The sequence below is a fragment of the Ascaphus truei genome, chromosome 7 (genome assembly GCF_040206685.1).
Source record: "Ascaphus truei isolate aAscTru1 chromosome 7, aAscTru1.hap1, whole genome shotgun sequence".
Taxonomy (NCBI): domain Eukaryota; kingdom Metazoa; phylum Chordata; class Amphibia; order Anura; family Ascaphidae; genus Ascaphus; species Ascaphus truei.
In genome coordinates this window covers 64,354,809-64,375,903 of record NC_134489.1, presented here as the reverse complement: position 1 = coordinate 64,375,903, position 21,095 = coordinate 64,354,809, and the positions used below count along the sequence as shown (strand labels likewise).

The 21,095-nt window shown below is 47.4% G+C and overlaps 1 protein-coding gene across 1 annotated transcript; it reads left to right on the top strand.

Moving 5' to 3' along the window:
* The first annotated feature begins 6,461 nt into the window (after window positions 1-6,461).
* Window positions 6,462-20,865, top strand: SLC1A5 (solute carrier family 1 member 5). The gene is made up of 8 exons (XM_075608839.1): window positions 6,462-7,629; window positions 14,429-14,471; window positions 16,352-16,456; window positions 16,652-16,818; window positions 17,027-17,260; window positions 17,741-17,935; window positions 18,145-18,279; window positions 18,385-20,865. Exons 1-8 carry the CDS (start codon window positions 7,097-7,099, stop codon window positions 18,590-18,592), a joined length of 1,620 nt encoding a protein of 539 aa, XP_075464954.1. The 5' UTR covers window positions 6,462-7,096; the 3' UTR covers window positions 18,593-20,865.
* Window positions 20,866-21,095: the final 230 nt, after the last annotated feature.

The following is a 21,095-nucleotide window of genomic DNA, read 5'->3' as shown; positions in this document are numbered from 1 at the left end:
TAGGAGAGTAAAGTGATTCTAACAGCAGTATTTAGGATAGATTGTACGGGAAACAGGTGAGAGGCAGGAAGGCCGGACAGTAGCAGGTTACAGTAGGAGAAAATGAGGGCCTGTGTTTTAGCAGAAGAGCGACAGAGGCATCTTTACAATGTTACAGAGGAAAAAACGACAGGTTTTAGCTACATTGTGAATGTGAGGAATTAAATGTGACACCAAGGCAGCGTGCTTGTGATACTGGGTGTACGATAGTGCTGCCAACAGTAATGTAGAAGGGGACAGTAGCGTCGGGCTTGGGAGGAAGTATGATGAGCTCGGTCTTTGACATGTTAAGTTTGAGTCAGCAGAGGGCGATCCAGGATGATGTAGCCGAGAGTAATTCAAAAACTTTGGTCTGTACATCATGTGTAAAGTCAGGTGTTAAAAGGTACATTTGTGCATCAGCATAGAGGTGATATTTGAACCCAAAAGATGTGATAAGGTCACCTAGAGAGAGTGTGTAAAGAGAAAATAGAAGAGGTCCCAGGACTGAGCCCTTGGGTACCCCCACAGAGAGATTTACAGAGGATTAGAAGGTGTTAGCAAACGTGTACAATGGGAGAGTTAAGAGGAAATCCAGGATAGAGCTCTGTTACAGATACCAAGAGCATGGAGAATGTGAAGGAGAAGAGCGTGGCCTACAGAAGGGGAGCGCAAACCTTTGGAGCTGCGCCCCCCTGCCTGCTCCCCAGGTGCTCGCGCCCCCTTACTCAAATGACGCTGCAAGTTATCGCTACGAAATGTGTAGGATTAATATTGTTTTTACAATTGCCTAAGTGCTGTTTTTAGTCTACCTTTAGATTGCTTGTATACTGTGCCGTGTGTATCAATGCCGGTAACCCTGCCCGTTACGTATCGCAGAGGCGTGACCACATTCAGCAGAGGCACTGCTGGCTTGCTGAGCACATTCGTTACACTGTGCCGGTGTCTTAACTTAATTGGGGGGGGGGGGGAGTCGCGTTGAGGGGTGGCCAGGCAACATATACATGCAAGTCTCTCCTCAATGTAAAATGTAGAGCCGACACCACCAGGGTTAGGGAGAGTGTGTGTCAATCAGTCTGTATTTGTATGTCACTTTAGGTGTTGTATGTGTAACCATGCTGTAAAATAGCTGCAGTCATCTCTCCTGCTGACAGTAAGGCCTGGTAAGTTATGGGCATGCCAGCAGTAATTATGGAGGTTTGCCCTCACACGCTGGTGAAGTGCCCTATGTATGGATGGGAGTGGTCACATGCTCTGAATCCATGGTTAGTGATGTCAGAGTTGTGCCAGCCCCCAGAGGATACATAAGGCACAGCACAGTGCAAAAAGTTAGTTCCTCAGGTTGCAGAGTTATAGAGGAATAAGCTGTTGGAAGGACAGTGTATGGAACTGTGACCAGTAAAGATATCCCTACGGTGATAGGGAACCCACCTATTAAGGGAAGATATACCTTTTAAAGGGAAGTACGGTGAACAATGGAGGGCTAAGGATATTCATTGTGATGGGCAGCTGGCCCACCGTATTCAATAAAGATGTTCCTGATTAAAGACACTCTCGTGTGTAAGTGTGGAGTCATTGCACAGAGAGGAGCACCACAGAGGAGTTCCTCACCAGGACCATCCACAAACTCAAGCTGGGATCCTGATGAGGTGGAGGCGCTGCACTGGATATAGGTAGGACTCAGCACACTACCTCAGCTGCCTGTCTGGGTTGGCAATCCCCACACAACATCATGCGGGAGACTCAGGAGTCCTGTTGCCAACAGGTGCACCACCAGACACTACACTGTAATGGGGGCTGGTTAGACCACAGGGGCCAATGTGAGATTGGGTGGGTCAGGCCAGGCCAGGCCAGAAAACCCGTTACATTTGGAGGCGCTGCTGAGAGATGTAGACCTGTCAACAGGACAGGCTTTTGCTAGGCACACTGGGAAACAGGGAGAGTGTCTGCTGCCACTTTGTGCTGTGTTGGGACGGACCTAGGGGTAGTCAAGAGGCTGATGGAGAATAGTTAGCTCGCAGGGACGACCTAGGGGCCTGAAAGGAGTTGGAGGTTTGGAGAGGGGCTATAGCTTTACAGGTCTCCTTGAGGCAGTGCTAGTGGTAAGAAGCCTGTAAGGACAGCCTGGTAACGAGTTAGGGGTACTGGAGAGGGTCTACGCTAGGCTAGCCAACAGTAGGTAGACGTCAAGTACTGCATGGAAGCTCCAGAGTACTCTAGCCCATTCCAGACCACTTACCGAAGGGAGCACAGATTGGGAGGAAGGAGATACAGCAGACACTGAGAGAGTGAGCCTAGCCTGAGGTAGTGCAACACGAGTCAGACCTACATTAGGTACACAAGGTGGTGCATCAGAGAAATCTTTATTGTGCCGGTGTGGTAGCTGCCCCGCAGAGAGGAGCTCCATGTACAATAATCACGAAAATAATACATCTATGGCGTCGGCATACAAACAGATGAACGCTACCTCAATTATTGAAGAGACTGACAGTGCAACGCAAGATGGCGGCTCCCGCTTCCCTGGGAGACCGCGTGGGTTTGCTAAAGAGAATTCTGCATTTGCAAAACTTGCAGAGAGTTGGCCAGGAGTGGCGGCAACAGGAAAACCCCGCCCTGATGGGGGGTATGACGCGAAAGCTACGGCCACGCCCTCATGGACAGTGACTAATTCAGCTCCAGTACAGAGCCAACTGATTAGCCTGTGGGACCCTCCCTTGATCTCAACCAGGGGGAGTGGTTTCCAACTATGCCCCGTGAGTATGGATACAGCGGAGCAAGGAGCTGGTGAACCGGCGGTGATGTTACCAAAAGTAGTTCCTGCGGCTGGTGCAGTATGCAAAAAGGAAGGATACTTTGCAGGCAAGGCAGCTGCAAGGAAACGACTGGAATTGGCGCCAAAGGAAGAACCCCACCCTGTGGGGAATAAGGGCGCGAAAGCTGTGGCCGCGCCCTCTAGGACTGAAAGAGGTGCGGCCTCAATTAAAGGACATCCTATCCCATTGTGGGACCCGCCCATAATTGCTACTATTGGGGGTGGGTTCCAACTATGTCAGATGAGGGTGGAGCTGGACCAAGGAGTGGTTGCCAACTCAGCCCATGCTGATCAGTCACGAGGAGCCAGCTTAGCGAGCAGACCGTTGCAGCGGGTGACTCCCACAAAAAGAATGGATCAACCCCAAGAGGTGATGGGCATGATGACTACCCAGCCACACGCGATACCAGGCGGCGTGCTGGTAATTCGGGTGGCTGGGACTGAGACTGTGGTAGGCCTCTGCCTTCAATGCAGAATACCAGGCGGCACTGTGAATACAGCGGGGCACTGTCCACAGTGTGGTACGCAATATCTATGGCCTATGCCGACATTTGTGCTGATTCAAGCTATGGAAGCTGCGGTGAAGACGGCTGTGCCGACCGCCGAACTTCCCGGTGCTCTATGGCAGGAGGGCCCGGATCCCGGAGAATGGGGATCGGGATGTGTTGTTCTGTCTGAGGACAAGCAGGAGAAATCGGTCGGTCAGTGTATCGACCGGGAGGCCAAGCGGCGATCACCACGATTGGTGACCCCGAACAAAGAGCTGGCGGATCCCTTCGGTGAGGATCCCGGAGAGCAGTATGGGGCAGTGCTCCGGCCCGTGGCGATACCCTGTGGAGGGAACGGAAAGAAGACGCCACTTACCGAGACCAGCGGTGAGAGAAGTCGGATGTCGCCCGTAGAGCGGAAGGTTGAGAGGCGGAGCCCTTCCCACTCGGGGACCGGCGGGTCCGGCGGCGACAGGCGGTCCACGCCCAACCAGCGGAGTGGTAAGGCAAGTCCAAATGCTTACCTAGCTCCAATAAAGGCTGCTGTTGCGGAGGAAAGGCCATGCCAGGCGGCACACGTGCAGGCGGCGGAACTTCCGGACGTCATCGTGGAGGAAGAGATCCCGCATGGGGATCCATCACAAGATGGCGGCGTATCCGGTTCCGGCGCTGACGACACTTCCGGTGGGGATAGCGGAGCGACCGGGAGGAGGTCCTCTACGCTTCGGCGATCGGGTGGCGGTGCCCGATCACCTGTGAAGGTCAAGAGCTGGCAGGCGGCGAGGAAAACGGAGAAGGGTGAGACTTCCCCAGCGGAGCGGCCACACAGTGGTTCAGGACTATCCGAGGGTAGAGAGCGGGTCGGAACCCCGTGTATACCCGCTGCCCGTCCCTATGCCAAACCCCATGCCCTAGCTAATGCCCCTGCCCCAGTCACCTTTTCCTGTGGGTCCACGTCCAGTTTGGGGGTGTCGGAAGGGTCCCAGGGAATTGGTGAAGAACGGACTGGGGAGAGACTGGGCAGCTATGCATCTGATGGGTCAAGGGGTGGAGGGCAATTGGGAAAGGTGACGGAATCCAGGTGGGTGCCTAAAGTGGCCATAGTTCAGCTGAAGGAGAGCTCCAAACGGGAGAGGTGGTCAAATCCTCCCCATTCTATAGGAACCTCGGGGGTATCTTCATGGGGGGATACTGAGGAAGGGAATTCGCTAGAGTGGGGACCCGAAGGACTTCAGGAGAACCGATGGTGGGCCCCCTTATTTGAGGGATATGTAGGGTGGATGGACCGCACGCGGTTTCTGCTGCAAAGAGAGGACGTAGTAGACTATTGGTGGGCGGTAGGGGAGTTTACACCTGCTCAGAGGAAAGAGGAAATGCAGGAAAGGTGGAGACTAATCTGCCAGAATGAGATAGAACCTATGGGGCCAGAGATATTGTCTGACCCTGTGGACCCAGACGAACCCCTATCATGGGTGCTGCCAGGGAGGGCAGGAAACGCCGAGTTGACCCGGATCAGCCGGGCCGAGAGGGCTATTGCAGCCAAGTACAAACTGTCCCACGGACTAGAGTACCCATACGTCCCTGAACCTATTATGGAGGAAATTGAGAACAGGACTAGGTGGTTAAGGGAGACCATTGAAGAATACATGGTCAACAAAGGGGGTGATATTACAGGTAGCCGGGCGGAGGAAAGAATAGACCACCTAATGAGAGTATGGAGCATTGGGCGGAATGTGTATAAACACAAAGTAGTATACCGACCTGAGAGGGGGTTGCCGCGTAACTACAGTATAACTGTCCTGGATATGGGGTGTCGGGAGGTTAAGAAACCTGACCCTAGGCACTACTATTAGGAAGTACAGGGTAGTTATTACGTAAGTTCGTGGCTGCTGGTCGGGGCGCGCTTGACGTAGGATGTTATCATGCAACAGTAATGTTTGAATAATTATGTGTGTATGTTTTTCATTTTACAGTGCTTCCTGAAGAAAGGTACTTCAAATTTAGGTCCCAGCCGGGGACGGTGGGATTCATCAGGGGGAGAATGTAACAATGCTGTAAAATGGCTGCAGTCATCTCTCCTGCTGACAGTAAGGCCTGGTAAGTTATGGGCATGCCAGCAGTAATTATGGAGGTTTGCCCTCACACCCTGGTGAAGTGCCCTATGTATGGATGGGAGTGGTCACATGCTCTGAATCCATGGTTAGTGATGTCAGAGTTGTGCCAGCCCCAGAGGATACATAAGGCACAGCACAGTGCAAAAAGTTAGTTCCTCAGGTTGCAGAGTTATAGAGGAGTAAGCTGTTGGAAGGACAGTGTATGGAACTGTGACCAGGGACCTGGTCACAGTAAAGATATCCCTACGGGGATAGGGAACCCACCTAAGTAAAGGGAAGATATACCTTTTAAAGGGAAGTACGGTGAACAATGGAGGGCTAAGGATATTTATTGTGACGGGCAGCTGGCCCACCGTATTCAATAAAGATGTTCCTGATTAAAGACACTCTCGTGTGTAAGTGTGGAGTCATTGCACAGAGAGGAGCACCACAGAGGAGTTCCTCACCAGGACCATCCACAAGCTCAAGCTGGGATCCTGATGAGGTGGAGGCGCTGCACTGGATATAGGTAGGACTCAGCACACTACCTCAGCTGCCTGTCTGGGTTGGCAATCCCCACACAACATCATGCGGGAGACTCAAGAGTCCAGTTGCCAACAGGTGCACCACCAGACACTACACTGTAATGGGGGCTGGTTAGACCACAGGGGCCAATGTGAGATTGGGTGGGTCAGGCCAGGCAACCCGTTACATATGTATATGGTCCTCAAGATAATAGGTGTATATGGGCAGAGGGCACCCCGCAGGCGCGACCCTGCGATTGAAGTTACAGGTAGTCCTCACTATCCAACGTTTCACTTTACAATGTCCCCAGGACATACTTGAAAACGAGAGGTAACTCTCAATGTATTACTTCCTGGTAAAATATTTTATAAATAAATAAATAAACAATGAATGGCATATCCAACGCTTTACAATGGAGCCGTAAGGGCCATTTTTCGACGCCGGAATGCGTTGTCCGACGCTCACCGCCACTGATTAACATGGGACTCGCTTTCCAGACCGGATTCCGTTGGATAACAGAGGACCGCCTGTACCTGTGTAGGGACATCTCTTCAGCAGCTCAGGGTCTGTGTGTCTGCTCTTCAAAGCTGTTCTATCTCCTGTCTCTGTCCCATTAACCACTTCCCTGCATGACACAAGCCGACCACCCCGCACTGTTGCGGCCCCTTGATGACCAGCGCTATGTAACATCACAGTGTGATAATGATTAGGTCACCCAACCACAACATGACTTGTCAGACCCCAGCAGAGCGCCCCGTCCTGTGTGTGACGCACATGCGTTGAGCCTATACAAGTGCAGTTAGAATTTTCCCACCAATCAGCGCCCGACAATGGATCCCCACCCTCTCCCAAGGAACCTCCCTGTCGCTCTGGTCTAGTGCTCCCAGCTCGCGCAGTACAGCATTGTGAGCAGTCTCGAGACTATACGGAGAGCCCGCCACCAAGTGACAGGGAAGCACGTGTCAACCAGTCCTGAGAGACAGCAAGCGAGACTGTGTGCAACCTATCTCACACAGCCCGCCTTACAGAGGCGCTTCAAGGGATCCCATTTTTGCAGGGAACCCCTCTACGCGACCTCATCATCACGCGACCCCCCCACGTGTGATTTCAGTCATCACCGCGCACCCCCCGCAAGGAGCCCCCCACGTGTGTTTATCACTATGAGCGCCGGTCCGGTCATGAAGAGTGCGGAATCCAACGGCTTCATCACCGCCGTGGACCCCCCGGTCCCTCCTGGGCTTCGCCTCCCCAAGACCCCCACCCCTTCCCCAGGCTGCTGTGCCCGGACAAGCCGCTGCCTCCGCGGGAACATGCTGGTGCTGCTCACCGTGCTCGGGGTGGTGCTTGGGGCCGTGCTCGGGATGGCAGTGCGACCGCTGTCACTCGGGAAGGCTCAGATCGCCTCGTTCTCGTTCCCCGGAGAGCTGCTGATCCGCCTGCTCAAGATGATCATCCTGCCGCTGGTGGTCTGCAGCTTGGTGTCTGGAGCCGCCTCCTTGCAGCCTTCTGCTCTCGGGAAGCTGGGCGGGTGGGCGATGCTCTTCTTCCTGGTGACCACCTTGATGGCCTCCGGCCTCGGAGTCTGTATGGCGCTGATGATCCAGCCGGGAGTCGGGGCTCAGGGAAGCACTGGCGATGGTGCAGGGATCCCGGAGGCTAAAGAGGTGGTAGACTCCTTCCTGGACCTGATCCGGTGAGTGTGTGTGTGTGTGTGTGTGTGTGTGTGTGTGTGTGTATGTATGTATATATATATATATATATGTATGTGTGTATATATATATATATATATATATATATATATATATATATATATATATATATATATGTATATGTGTGTGTGTGTATATATGTATATTCGCTTAGATTGATTTAAGCACTTTCAGTATATTGTAAGCTCTGTGGGGCATGAACTCCTTAAAATGTACTTGTAGGTTCGAATTGCTTGTTCACATTATGTATTACACATCATGTTATTTTGTTGTCTATTCCTGCTGCATGGGTCTCTAAATACCAGCACTTCATAGTGGAGGTGACGATGTTCCTAGAGGCTGATGCAATGCCGGGTACAGGTTGGGTTTGCTCTCTGTGTGTGTGTATGACACGTGGAGACAGAGGGACTGTCTCCTCCCACCTTTGTGTGCGACATAAGCTGTCATAGTGACACAAGCAACCATCCCCACCAAGCGCTTTGTGTAACAAGCGCTCTCACGGTGACGCTGCATACACCGAGTCTTGAACGACTCATAACCATATGGTGGGCTTTCTCTCAACTCCCCTTGTTACTCTCCAGTCTGGATTCCGTCCAAACCATTCCACTTAACAAGAGACAATAATAACCTACCGTACTTAAGGCCACATCTCAAGAGCAGTTCTCCCTACTTCTTCAAGACCTTTCTGCTGCCTTTGATACCATTCATCACACGCTGCATGTATGACCTGTGTGACACTGCCCTCTCCTTGTTTACATCTTGTCTAACTGCACTTGGTACATACTCCTCTTCACTGCCACATGGGGGTGTACCACAGGGCTCTGTTCCAGACTCTGTACTCTTCATTTACACCTTTTGCCCTTGGTAAAATAAGTCATTTGGTTTTCACTCACTTTTATGCTGAGGATACCCAAATCTACCTCTTCTCCCAATCCTGTTTTACTAACTTCCTGTTTCACTAACTCTCTGCTATCTCTTCATGGATGTCCAATCCCTATCTTAAATTTAACATGTCAAAAACTGAATTTATAATTTTCCCTCCTTTATAACTCTGCACCTATACCAGATGTCATGCTTGCAGTAAATGATTCATCCATAATCCCCGATACCCCAAGCTTGATTGTCATTCCTGACTCCCCCCCCCCCCCCCCCTCATTTATCCCGCCCATTCAGTACCTCCCCAAATTCATGTCGTTTCCGCCTTTGCAATATTGGCCAAATATGTCCTTTCCTCACACAACAATCCACCAAATTCTTACTACACCAACTTGCTTCTAGTTGATCTCCCCTCTGCTGTTTTGCCTCCAGGCCTCTCTAAATGCTGCTGCCAGGCTCATTTACCTCACTAACTGCTCTTCTGCTGCCCCATTATGCAAGACTGACTGACTAGTCATCCCCTACAGAGACAAATTCAAGGCACATGCTCACATAGAAAGCTGTGCATAACACTGCTCCTCTGTACATCTCTGCCCTAAGTATGCTTCCACACTGTTGATCTGTGTCTCTCCACCTCCCCATATTACTTCCTCTCACTCCTGCCTTTATTAATAAAGGGTAAATAAACCGCTCATCCGTGTGTGTTATATTTGTGCTTATATGCGATATGTAACAGGTGCTCTAAGGGAAAAAGGAATGTATTTCAGAGTAGATCCCAAAAGGATCAAAAAAAGGCTCCCTCATATATCGAGCACTCAAAGTTAGGGTACAATAGTAAGACTTACAATAGTCTATCGGTATCAATACCTTTTTAGTGGGACAAAATATGGCCCTTCTCAACCGGATAAGCTCAGAAACTGTTACACATATGCTAACACCTGATAACAAAGTTATACAGACTACACCTCTGATACCCCTCCCTCCATCATATAAGTTTGAAGGATAATACTTACCTGCTTGTCCACTAACAGTTATATTCGCTAATTAGACGTCTGTGGTGAGCAACTACACTAATATACCAAATTGATTTATCGCCAGCTCACCTAACCACTTCAGTATGGGGTTTTTTAATGTTTGAATGCTTTATATGTGTTTTTAATCCTGATCAATTGTAATTACCTCTAAAAAATTTATTATTTTTTCTGAGCTTATCCGGTTGAGAAGGGCCATATTTTGTCCCACTAAAAGGTATTGATACCGATAGACTATTGTAAGTCTTACTATTGTACCCTAACTTTGAGTGCTCGATATATGAGGGAGCCTTTTTTTGATCCTTTTGGGATCTACTCTCACTCCTGCCTCCAGGACTTTCCCCGTGCTGCACCCCAACTCTGCAATTCTCTGCCATGCACAGTCTCCCCTACCATACATTCATTTTAAAAGTTCCTTAAAAACAAATTTTCATTTCCATACGCTTATCACTCATCTTAACTGTTACCAGATGCTGTAGCTTGGGAGACAGCCCCTGCTCCTACAGATCAGGAAGAAGGTTTGGCATATTATACGTACAGAGAAATTGACCTACCCAAATTTAATAGAACATGGGACCTCTGGATGAACAAGATGTTATCAGGGAAATTGGATAGACCCTTGCTGATTATCTACAAGTAGGCTCATGTTCAACCCCACCTCCCAGGCCCTCACATGGGACTGTGTTCACCCCACTGCTTCAAGCCAGCATGACAGATTCTAGCTCAAATAACAACCCAATTTCATGCCGCGGCACAGGGGTAGATAGGTAGGACCTTGTTTTACTACGTGAAATGTTTGATTAGTTGGCCTGTAAATTGACTGACCGCATGGTTGGTCAGTACGCACAACTTTGATCTGACAACCTACAATGGCTACATTTTTGGTTTGCACCATAACCCCTTTTTGCTTCTGTACGCTGTGACTTTTTTCTCTGTACCATTATGCCAACAGCTGCTATACCAATAATACACATGGTGTCGAAACCCCCTTCCCTTCTCTGCATCCCTTTTCCCATCATGCTGTAAAAAAACACCTAAATAAACACCCCATTCCTTGTGTCTCCGCTCCTTGGGGCAGGGACCTCCTTCCTATTGTCTGTTTGTCTTAACGTTGTATGAGAAGAGTACGTATATGTTATTGTCCTCCCTCCCACATTGTACTGCGCTGCGGAATACAAACACGCTCACTGCAGTGTCACTGTGATGACAACTCATGCCACACACAGCTGGAAGGGGACGGTTACTTGTGTCACTATGACACAGCTTATGTCGCACACAAAAGTGGGAGGGGACAGTCCCTTTGGCTCCACGTGTCACAGACACGGCAAACCCAACCTGCATATGCATTGCATCAGCCTCTAAGGGACATCGTCACCTCAACTATGAAGTGCTGTCATTTACAGACACATGTACATATGCACATGTATGTATACAGTACGTGCCTGTGCATATAATACATCGCCTCCCCCTGGAAGTACATATTTCCTTCCTTTTTATTTGTGTAGCCCAATCTATGTACATAGCGTTTCACAGCAGTAATAGTAACATGCCGTGTAATATCTAATGTGAATAAGTGCTTCAAACCTGCAAATAAACAAAGCAGCAATCCCGGCGATATATTATATTTTTTAATAGGTGGGAAGTAGGGGTCTCCGTAGCTGAACAGTTGATTTCATCTCTGGGGACTCACTGCTTCCTGAGATACTTATGTCTGTTGGTGCTGCCAGTAGGAGCCCCGGCTGGTGGTCTACTTAAGTTTTGCGACGGGTTTTGATAGTGCCACACAAGGTTAGTGTACAAAATAAAGCAAATTGAACCCGGTAAAAATATTTACATCTGGATTGAAAACTGTTTGAAAGATGGACAACATAAATGGAACATTTTCAGGTTGGGCTAAAGTAGTAAGTGAAGTACCTCAAGGATCTGTACTGGGACCCCTGCTTTTTAACTTGCTTATTAATGGCCTTGAGGTTGACAGAACAACGTCTCCATCTTTGCTGAAGACACTAAATTATGTAAAGTAGTAGAATCAGAGCAGGATGCAATTTCTCTCCAGAACGACATGGAAAGACTGGAAAATTGGGCAGGCAAATGGCAGATGAGGTTTGATGAAGATAAATGTAAGGTTATGCATTTGGGAAATAAGAATGCTACTTACAAATGAAATGGGGCACAATTAGGTCAATCCTTGATGGAGGATTTAGGATTGCAGATTTAGCGATAGTGCCCAATGTCAGGCAGTAGCTGCAAAGGCAAATAAGATTTTATCTTGCATTAAATGGGTGTGTATGAAAGGGAAGTAAGCAAAATTATGCCACTGTATAAAGCATTGGTAAGATCACACATTTGATTATGGAGTACAGTTTTGGACATCACTCCATACAAAAGACATTATGGAATTAGGAAGTGCAGAGAAGAGCCACCAGATTAATTAAGGGGATGGAAGGTCTGATTTATGAGGAAAGGCTAGCTAAATTACATTTGTTTACATTATAAAAGAGGTCTCTAAGGCTGGGGCCATGGTACCACAGAGCGTGCTGAAGTGCCCGTACGCTGAGCGATTGCCTTAAGGCAGTGATCGCGTCCATCCGACGTGCGCGCAGAAGCAGGAGGGGGCCTGCGTTGAGCAAGAAGTCAGTTGAAACAGATTTCTTGGCGCGATAGGCTGGTCACGTGAGCGGTTCGCCCAATAAGGGGGAATCAGCTCTGTGACGCCCCTAGGCCCGTCCACCATGGCCAGGGAAAGCACCTGCTTCACGCGGGTCACTTCCCAGTCTACGCGCGGGCGAAAGCACCATGGCCCCAGCCTAAGAGGCGATATGATAACTATGTACAAATATATTCGGGGTCAATACAAGGAGCTTTCAAACTAACATCACCCCGAGGGCCGTACAAATGATACAAGGTCATCCCTTAAGGTTAGAGGACAGGAGATTTCACCAGCAGCAAAGGCAAAGGTCCTTTACAGTAAGGGCAGTTAAAACATTTATTTATAAATAAAATATTTATTTTATCAGGAAGTAATACATTTAGTTACCTCTCGTTTTAAAGTATGTACTGGGCACAAAGTTATGATGGCAGATACATGGCCACAACTACATAGTTACATTAAGTGAGTAAGATTTAAAATGTGAGACAGCTTTAGTTTTGAAAGAATTTCGACTAGTGGCGGCTGTGAGTCTCCGGTAGATTGATCCAGTTTTGGGGTGCATGGTAAGAGGAGGGGCGGCCGGATACTTTGCTGAACCTTGGGAATATGAACAGGCTTTTGGAGTCAGATCTCAGATAAGTGCTGCATGTGGTAGGGGTGAGGAGCTTGTTCAGATAGCTGGGTAGCTTGCCCAGAAAGTATTTGAAGGCAAGACAGGAGAGATGGACTTTGTACCTATACTCAAGTGATGACCAATCTAGTTCTTTGAGCATTTTGCAGTGATGTGTGTTGCATTGGAGAACAAAACGGCATATTGAATAGTAGAGGGTATCAAATTTGCTACGGTGGGTTTGGGGTGCCGTACCATACAGTATACTATGTCCCATGGATACTGTGATGGCAGATAAAATATTTTTTAAAAACAGATTGTATGCATTTCCTTTCTATAAAGATGTTCAGTGATATTCCAAATAAGTAAACATGTGAAGGATGTCCAGGGAGAAATCTGATTATTATTTGGAGTCGGGAAGGAATTTCTTTTTTTCCTTATGTGACTGCATTGGATAATGTTTCACTGGGGTGTTTTTTGCCTTTCTCTGGATCAATATACTGTAAATACAAATCTAGAATCTGCCGTCTAAATTTAGCATAGGTTGAACTTGATGGCCATGTGTTTTTTTTTCAACCTTCTCTACTAAAGCGTCGCCAGGTGTCCTGGTTTCAGGAGTCCATGCCCCGCAGAGTTTAGTGTGTTTATTCATTTCTATATCTATATACTGTATCTCACTCCCCCTCTCTCACTTATACTAAGCAGCAATTGAAACCACTTCAAATCTATATATTAAAAAATCATAAATATAGGCACTGAAATTTCAGGAAAAATGTTTACTTATTTATGAAACAAAAATGTCGCGCTCGCTCGCGCCTGGTGGCGTATGCACAGCATAAAACCGCGGTCTGTAGGGAGCAAATGGAGGCGCGGCCATGACATCAGGCACAACACAAAGCGCAGCTCAAAAAGCACTGCGCCAAATGTGAATGTAGCAGCCATGTGCTCATAGTTTCCTGGCTGTTTGAAATCTTGAGTGGTTTTGTATCTGAATTTTCTTTTGCTTTATGTAGTACTCCTGACCTGGGTGAACAGCTCCAGCGTATGATGGGCCACCCGCATCCAGGACATAGGCTAGGTCACTCACACATACAACCGTCCTCACTCAGCCAATCACTTCAGTCTGTGGCTGAGCTGCAGGAGATTACGACGGGGGGCGTGGCCATGACGTCACATGGCTGGTTCGCCCTCATTGGCTGAACCGCCGGGGGCGTGGCCAGCGCTCCGTCGCCAGTTCTGAAGACGATTTTCTTGTCTACAGAAAATCTGGTTGTGCATCACGGCCGCAAATTGTGCGCCAAGGCAGCTGGTGGGCCTGGCCCAATTGAGGGGCGGTTCTTGTTCCTGCAGTGCACGCCATAGCGCGTGCTGCAGCATGTACTGGGGACCTAGCCTAATGCCCTCTCCTATTGCTCTGGGTCACCTTCACACATCAGAAAGAACTAAAAATACTTCTGGGAAGGTGACCCCGGTAGAGGGAGAGGAAGTGAAGGTGACTTGGAGGAAGCGGCACACATCCCGGGTGGATGTGAGCGTGTGTCTGGGTGCTGTCTGAGTACTATACCTATCGGTCTCCGGATCTGTTTCTCTCACTAATGTTTCTCCTCTCTTCACAGAAACATTTTCCCATCCAACCTGGTGTCTGCGGCTTTTCAATCGGTGAGACATGGATATTATACATATGTGTATTATTCTATATATACTCTTACACAGTGTGTGTGTGTATATATCTATCTCACACACACACACACACACACACACACACACACACACACACACACACACACACACACATGCACAGGGGTACAGGCACTCCACTATAAAATAAGTTTGTTTATTGATCCAATGTTTCTGTTCCCCAAACAACCTCTCAAAAATGTAAAAACACATACCAACCTAAATACACCCAACCGGCGCAAAGTACTCGGTATATGTCATTTTGTAATTGTGGGCGTGTATAGTGGGCTCCTGGCAACTGTTTTTTTGGTGCCATTTATTACACTGCTCCTCAATTTCTGAGGGTTTTCTGGGTATTCTTGGTGGGTATTTAAACAAAGAGAAAGGGGTACCCCCCTTGTGATGCTTGCCAGGAGAAGACTATGCCTTGGTATACATCATCATTATCTTCATTTCAATAGACAGTTTATAAGACACAGGATTCGAAATGTCCAATTGTAATAATCCTTAAACACAACCCATGCACACACCACTAGCCTATAATAGGTATATCTTGTGTGGTGATCTGGGTGGTAAGTGGTGGACTGATCACATAAATGAAGTAACAAATTGTAAGTTACTCACTGCTGACCTTGTGGGATTTCCTGGTCCTGTCGGCGTGCTCCTACCCAGGAGTATCTGCAAACAAACTAGAAAGGACGGCGGTGCATCTGCTGCTGAAGAAAAACTTTAGACCAAGTACTGCCGAGAACTAGGTGCAAAAATGTATTGTAGGCACATTAAAAACAGGAAAAAGGTCACTCTGACACGTTTCACGTGGCAACCCACGCTTTATCAAAAAGAAAGTACAAACAACCGATCGCGCATTTAAATACCCATGATTCCCTCCCTTCACCTGTGACGCTACATTGCAGTAACCAATAGGAAGCGTCACACCCCTTCACTGGGGTAGAGCATATAAGCTCAAGATATCTCCAGCTGAGCTGCACCGTGTACATGTATAGGAGGTAAGGTAACCTCCCAGCTATGACGTAACGGCCCGTCTGACCAATCAGATACTATCTCGGACGGGTTATCGTAAAAAAGTAAATAAAACAGCTTTGTAGGGTATATTATATAATCGGAGGGGAAAGAGCATGGGTATATTACTCAGACAAATAGCGTACTGGGTCAATGCTACATATTCATAGTTAATTGATATAAACCATTATAATTCAAGAGACATTGACCCACATAATAAGTTTTAGAAAGTTAAAACACTATCAACACTAGTGAAGGCAAATAAAAAACACACACAATTGCTGTAAAAAATACCCTCACAATACAAAAAGAACTACAAGATATACATCTAAAGTACCTAAGGTATAAACCACACTAATATTTACAAGATCATAATAACAGGTATAACAGGATCATAATCACGTGAAACGCGTCAGAGTGACCTTTTGCTGTGTTTAATGTGCCTACAATAAATTTTTGCACCTAGTTCTCCTTTCTACTTTGGTGGGTATTTAAAAATCTCACAGCTTTGTGCATCTTAGACGTGTTGGTCCTATCTTTTAATTAAATATTTATATTCATGAAGATAGTTCTGCATTTGTTCCTCCATCAGTATATAACCTGGTAATTTTCCAGGCCCTGTTAGAACCCATGGCAGCATAGGCTTTTTTTTGGGGGGGGGGGGGGAGAGAGAGAATGGGGAGTTTGTGTGTGTTAGTGCTCTGTCCTTTCCTTTTATAGTGTGTGTGTGTGTGTGTGTGTGTGTGTGTGTGTGTGTGTAAACACACACACACACACACGCACGCCTGGTCATTATATAGCAGTGTATATAATTTATATATGTACATACCATGTCTCTGCAGTATTCCACCAGTTACAGACTGGAAACCACAGAATACAATGTGACTAACGAGCTGGAAGAAGTTAATCAGACACTGCTGGCAGAAGTTAACAAGACATTGGAGAAGGTAAGAGCAGTTGCACCCCTCTGAATGAGTTGCGTCTCCCCTCACCTCTCGGGGCATCTTTCATGATGTCTGTCTCATGACGTCTCCTGTTTCTCGAGTCTCCTACGGACAGGAGGTCAGAGGGGATGAACATTTTGGTCGCTCCTCTTGTGATGCTTCACTGTTTGTCTCTAACCCATGATGTCTTTGCCACAGGTCCCCTACGGGCAAGAGGTTGAAGGGATGAACATTTTAGGACTGGTCGTCTTTGCCATTGTTTTTGGGATCGCTCTCAGGAAGCTGGGAGCTGAAGGAGAGATTCTGATCCGATTCTTTAACTCCTTCAACGAGGCCACAATGGTTCTGGTGTCCTGGATCATGTGGTGAGTCCCACACATGACCCTGACAAGGGGACGTACCCCGTATTCGCCCTGCTCGGTATCGTGTTCCTGTATTAATGTCCCACTGGGTATCATGTTCCAGTGATAACCCCCTCTTGACCCACTAGCTATCATGTTCCTGCATTAATTCCCCCACCTCTCTGGCCCAGCTGGGTATTAATGTCCCCCTCTCTTCCCCTTCTTACCCCAGGTACGCCCCGCTGGGTATCATGTTTTTGGTGGCTGGGAAGATTGTGGAGATGGAGAATGTGGCTCTGCTGTTCAGCAGCCTGGGAAAGTACATCTGTTGTTGCATTGTGGGTCACCTCATCCACGGGCTGATCGTCCTGCCACTCATCTACCTCGTGTTCACCCGCAAGAACCCATACCGCTTCCTGTGGGGTATTGTCAGTGCGCTAGCCACCGCATTCGGGACATCCTCTAGGTGTGTGTGTACGTAGAGATGGCTATCTATCTTCTTGTGTGTTCCACATTTGGGGATTGAGGCCTTACTTGCTATGCCAGCCTTATTTGCATTTTGGCAAGTACCTTTTACCACTTTAGCCGGGTATATTGTTCAATCTTTCATCGAACTGCTTACTGTTCAGCCTACCATTACAAGTGCCACTATACATCTTCTTCTTTAACACCTGTTGCCACCTTACTGCCAATTTGAGGGAAGCCCTGCTTTCGACAAGGTATCCTCACTTTGCTGGCCACCGCATTCAGGACATACTCTAGTTTTTTTGTTTATAAAAATAGTATAAATCAAGTATCTTGCCCACTCTCTTGCTGATTAATGCAGTGTGTGTATATACCTCCTGTAGCTCGGCCACTCTCTTGCTGATAATGCAGTGTGTGTATATACCTTCTGTAGCTCGGCCACTCTCTTGCTGATAATGCAGTGTGTATATACCTCCTGTAGCTCGGCCACGCTCCCGCTGATGATGAAGTGTGTGGAGGAGAAGAACGGGGTTTCTAAACAGATCAGCCGCTTCATCCTCCCGATCGGAGCCACGGTGAACATGGACGGAGCGGCTCTATTCCAGTGCGTGGCTGCAGTGTTCATCGCTCAACTCAACAACATGCCACTCAACTTCATCCAGATCATCACCATCCTGTGAGTCTGGCCTATGATCCCCAGATCATTAGTATCCAGTGAGACTGACCTGTGACACTAGACCATTGTCAGACCGGAGTTTGAGACCCCAGTCTGCCATCAGGAAGCCACCTGTGACCTTAGAAAACTGCACTTCATGTGAATGACTGTGACCTCTAACAACCCCTACAGTGTGAGCGCTGCTGAATCTCTCTCTCCATCTCTATCAGTGTTACAGCCACAGCCTCCAGTGTTGGAGCCGCTGGAATCCCGGCTGGGGGTGTTCTGACTCTCGCTATTATCCTGGAAGCGGTGGGGCTGCCAACGAACGACATCTCGCTCATCTTGGCTGTGGACTGGCTGGTGTAAGTAACCGCGCTCGCTCACTTGCTCCCTCTCTGATGCAACACCCCCCTTCTCGCTCCCGCTCTGACACCCCCCCCCCCCCCTCTCTTTCTCCTCCCATGTAGTGATCGCACCTGCACTGTGCTGAATGTGGAGGGTGATGCCTTTGGTGCAGGATTACTGCAGGTGTACAGTGACCGCACAGCGAAGAGCATGGAAGGGGCAGACTTGACAGAGGTGCGAGCAGAGCATCCTGAGGGGGCCCCCCTCATGAAGGATATGCAGGTGATGCTGGACGGGACGAGCGCCAAAGAGAAAGAGTCCGTTATGTGAGGGATGGACTTGGATTTACAAACACCATCACATGGGGGGGGGGGGGGGGAGGGGCGGCGGTGGAGCCTGTGGGAGGGGAGGGGGCTTTCTCCCAGGTCAAAGGGCTTTTATTTTTTTATGTTAATAATTTTTTTTTACTTGGACTATAACATATTGGCTGTCAAATCAGGTCAATAAGGTACTTGCTCTATTGCCCCCCCCGCCCCCCTCCCCCATATAGTTGGTATTTTTACAACTCAGTCTTATACCTACCCAAACAATACAACTAGTTCTAACTGCACATGGGTGCCCACAATGCTTCTGTTTGCACAAATTCTCTGGGATTATGTATCTGGTTGTATACATGGACATAGAGCTGGCGGAGGGGAAAGAAGAAGAAGAGGAGGAGAACACACGTACTGTGGATGGAGGTTGTGTTACTTAGTCGGGGGCGCCCGGCAGGCTGTGTCTATGTAATTTAATAATGTGATTGTTCCCCCTCGTGCTTGATAAGTGAGAGTTGTGTGGCTGTTTTGAGTAGAGGTACAATTAGCGGACCAAATGGGAGCACCAGGGAAGGGCCAGGGCACAGGTGTCAGTGTGTACCTAAACGGTTACACATTACTGAGCTGTGTACATAAACACTACTATACAACATAACTGACCTGTGTCTGCATCAATACATTCTGCTATGTTACACGAAGGAGAGGCATATATTATCTATATATCCTTTATATACACCGGCAAGTGCAATGTTACAGAGCTCTGCGTGTATACATACATATATGGGCAGTGTTAAAGTCTTCTGCAATCAGGACTTGACCGGCAAAGCGTGGGGGCCGCCCCTCGCTGTATGCCTGTCGTCAGACAGGATCCTCTGGTACTGCAGAACATTTTACCTCCAGACATGCAGCAGACTGGGGGTTGCATTGCGTCTTTGAGAAGATGATATAATGAACTCCTGAGCCTCTATATGCATATTGTTTGTAGAGTATCATCCCTTGCGTGTGTGTGCGCGCGCAGAGAAGTCAAAGATACCTCTGTGTTTACATTGGGGAGGTAAGAACAGACTGCTACTTCCACCTGTGAAGGGACAGATTTACAGGCTGGACAGTATCCCAGGTCCCCTATCACTGTAGGGGGAGGGACAGACTTGCAGGTCCCATATGGCTGTGTCACTCTGCAGTGGGGAGGGATGGACTTCAGGTCCCCTCTGGCTGCTGGTGGCAGAGTTGCAGTGTCCCATTATCTTGCAGTGATGCTTACAAATGGTCTCCTTGTAATATCTCGGAATGTGCCACACTAGTTCACCAAGACCAAAATTCATCAAACTCACTGGTTTGGGGTCTATCATACCAGAGGGGAGAGCTGGAGCCAGGTTCCTATTATGTCAACAAGAGACATTCAATTTCTGAATTGGACACTCCTGAAGGTCTCGATGAGAAAATAGATTGATTGAAAGCAGTACATCTCTGGTGTCCTCCATTTTGTACGAATTGTTTTAATCATCTGAGACCTTCCTTTCCACTCCACACAGTTTTTTCTTTTCAGATACAACTGTGTCTAAACATAGGTACTTAGCTGATGTATTAATTATTGTTTATTACATGTAATCATGATGGTTTACTTTGATTATACAGTTTTAGATATAGATCTATATCTCTTCAGTTGTTTTTTTTTTTTTAGATTATAATGTAACTTTTGTTAAATATTTTATTTATGCATTTATTTACATATAATCAAGTTTTATATGGTTTTATGGCCTTTGTTCATTTAGGATATAAAAAAAAAATATTTATTTGAAGGGGGGAAAAAAAACAACTTTTTTATTGGGTGGCCATAATTTAGTATTGTTTTTTAAATTAGTCCATTTAATAACACATAATATCATAAATTGTTTTGCCAGCAGACACAATTCATTGCGGTTACTACAAATGTTTCAATCATTGGTGGTCCATAATTGAGGTTTGTGATTTAGCAGACAGCTCTTCAAATAATGATAATTTGCACCTGCAAGTGTGCCGAGAGCTGTGAAACGCATTGGGTGTGCTCTTGGTGGATGTTCTTCCTCTGTCTTGAGAAAACACCATGCATTACGACAGAACGGTGGCTAGTGGAACCACAACACTTGTTTTTCACTGGACTTGTGTATTAATCTCGCCCCAGTCTGAACAGTGTTGCATTTGATGCCTGTTTTCTTATCCCCCTCAACCTTGCCTGCTATTTTTAAGAGATACTTTTAAGGAAATAAAGCATTGAAGAATGTTTAAACGCATACAAGTGCACCAGTGCCTTTTCTTTCTCTATGTGAAGTTGTTCAACATCCTGCACTGGAATGATACACCTATACAGAAGATTTATATGCCACAATTAAAATGTGAAAGGATCAGAATTGCTGGTTTGGCAAACACATGAATTTCTCCTCCAATAGGATATGTCTCTAAAAAGCAGTAGTAATTGGACAGTGAGTGCAGAGCTACAGCATCATTGGTAAAATTTGACATCTTTCAGTTACGACAGCATC

Bases quoted from the DNA above. Each gene is read 5' to 3' on its own strand.
- SLC1A5 (XM_075608839.1), top strand. From the start codon at position 7,097: ATGAGCGCCGGTCCGGTCATGAAGAGTGCGGAATCCAACGGCTTCATC. The intron at 16,819-17,026 runs GTGAGTCCCACA...TTCTTACCCCAG, and splicing joins CTGGTGTCCTGGATCATGTG to GTACGCCCCGCTGGGTATCA. The intron at 18,280-18,384 runs GTAAGTAACCGC...CCTCCCATGTAG, and splicing joins TTGGCTGTGGACTGGCTGGT to TGATCGCACCTGCACTGTGC.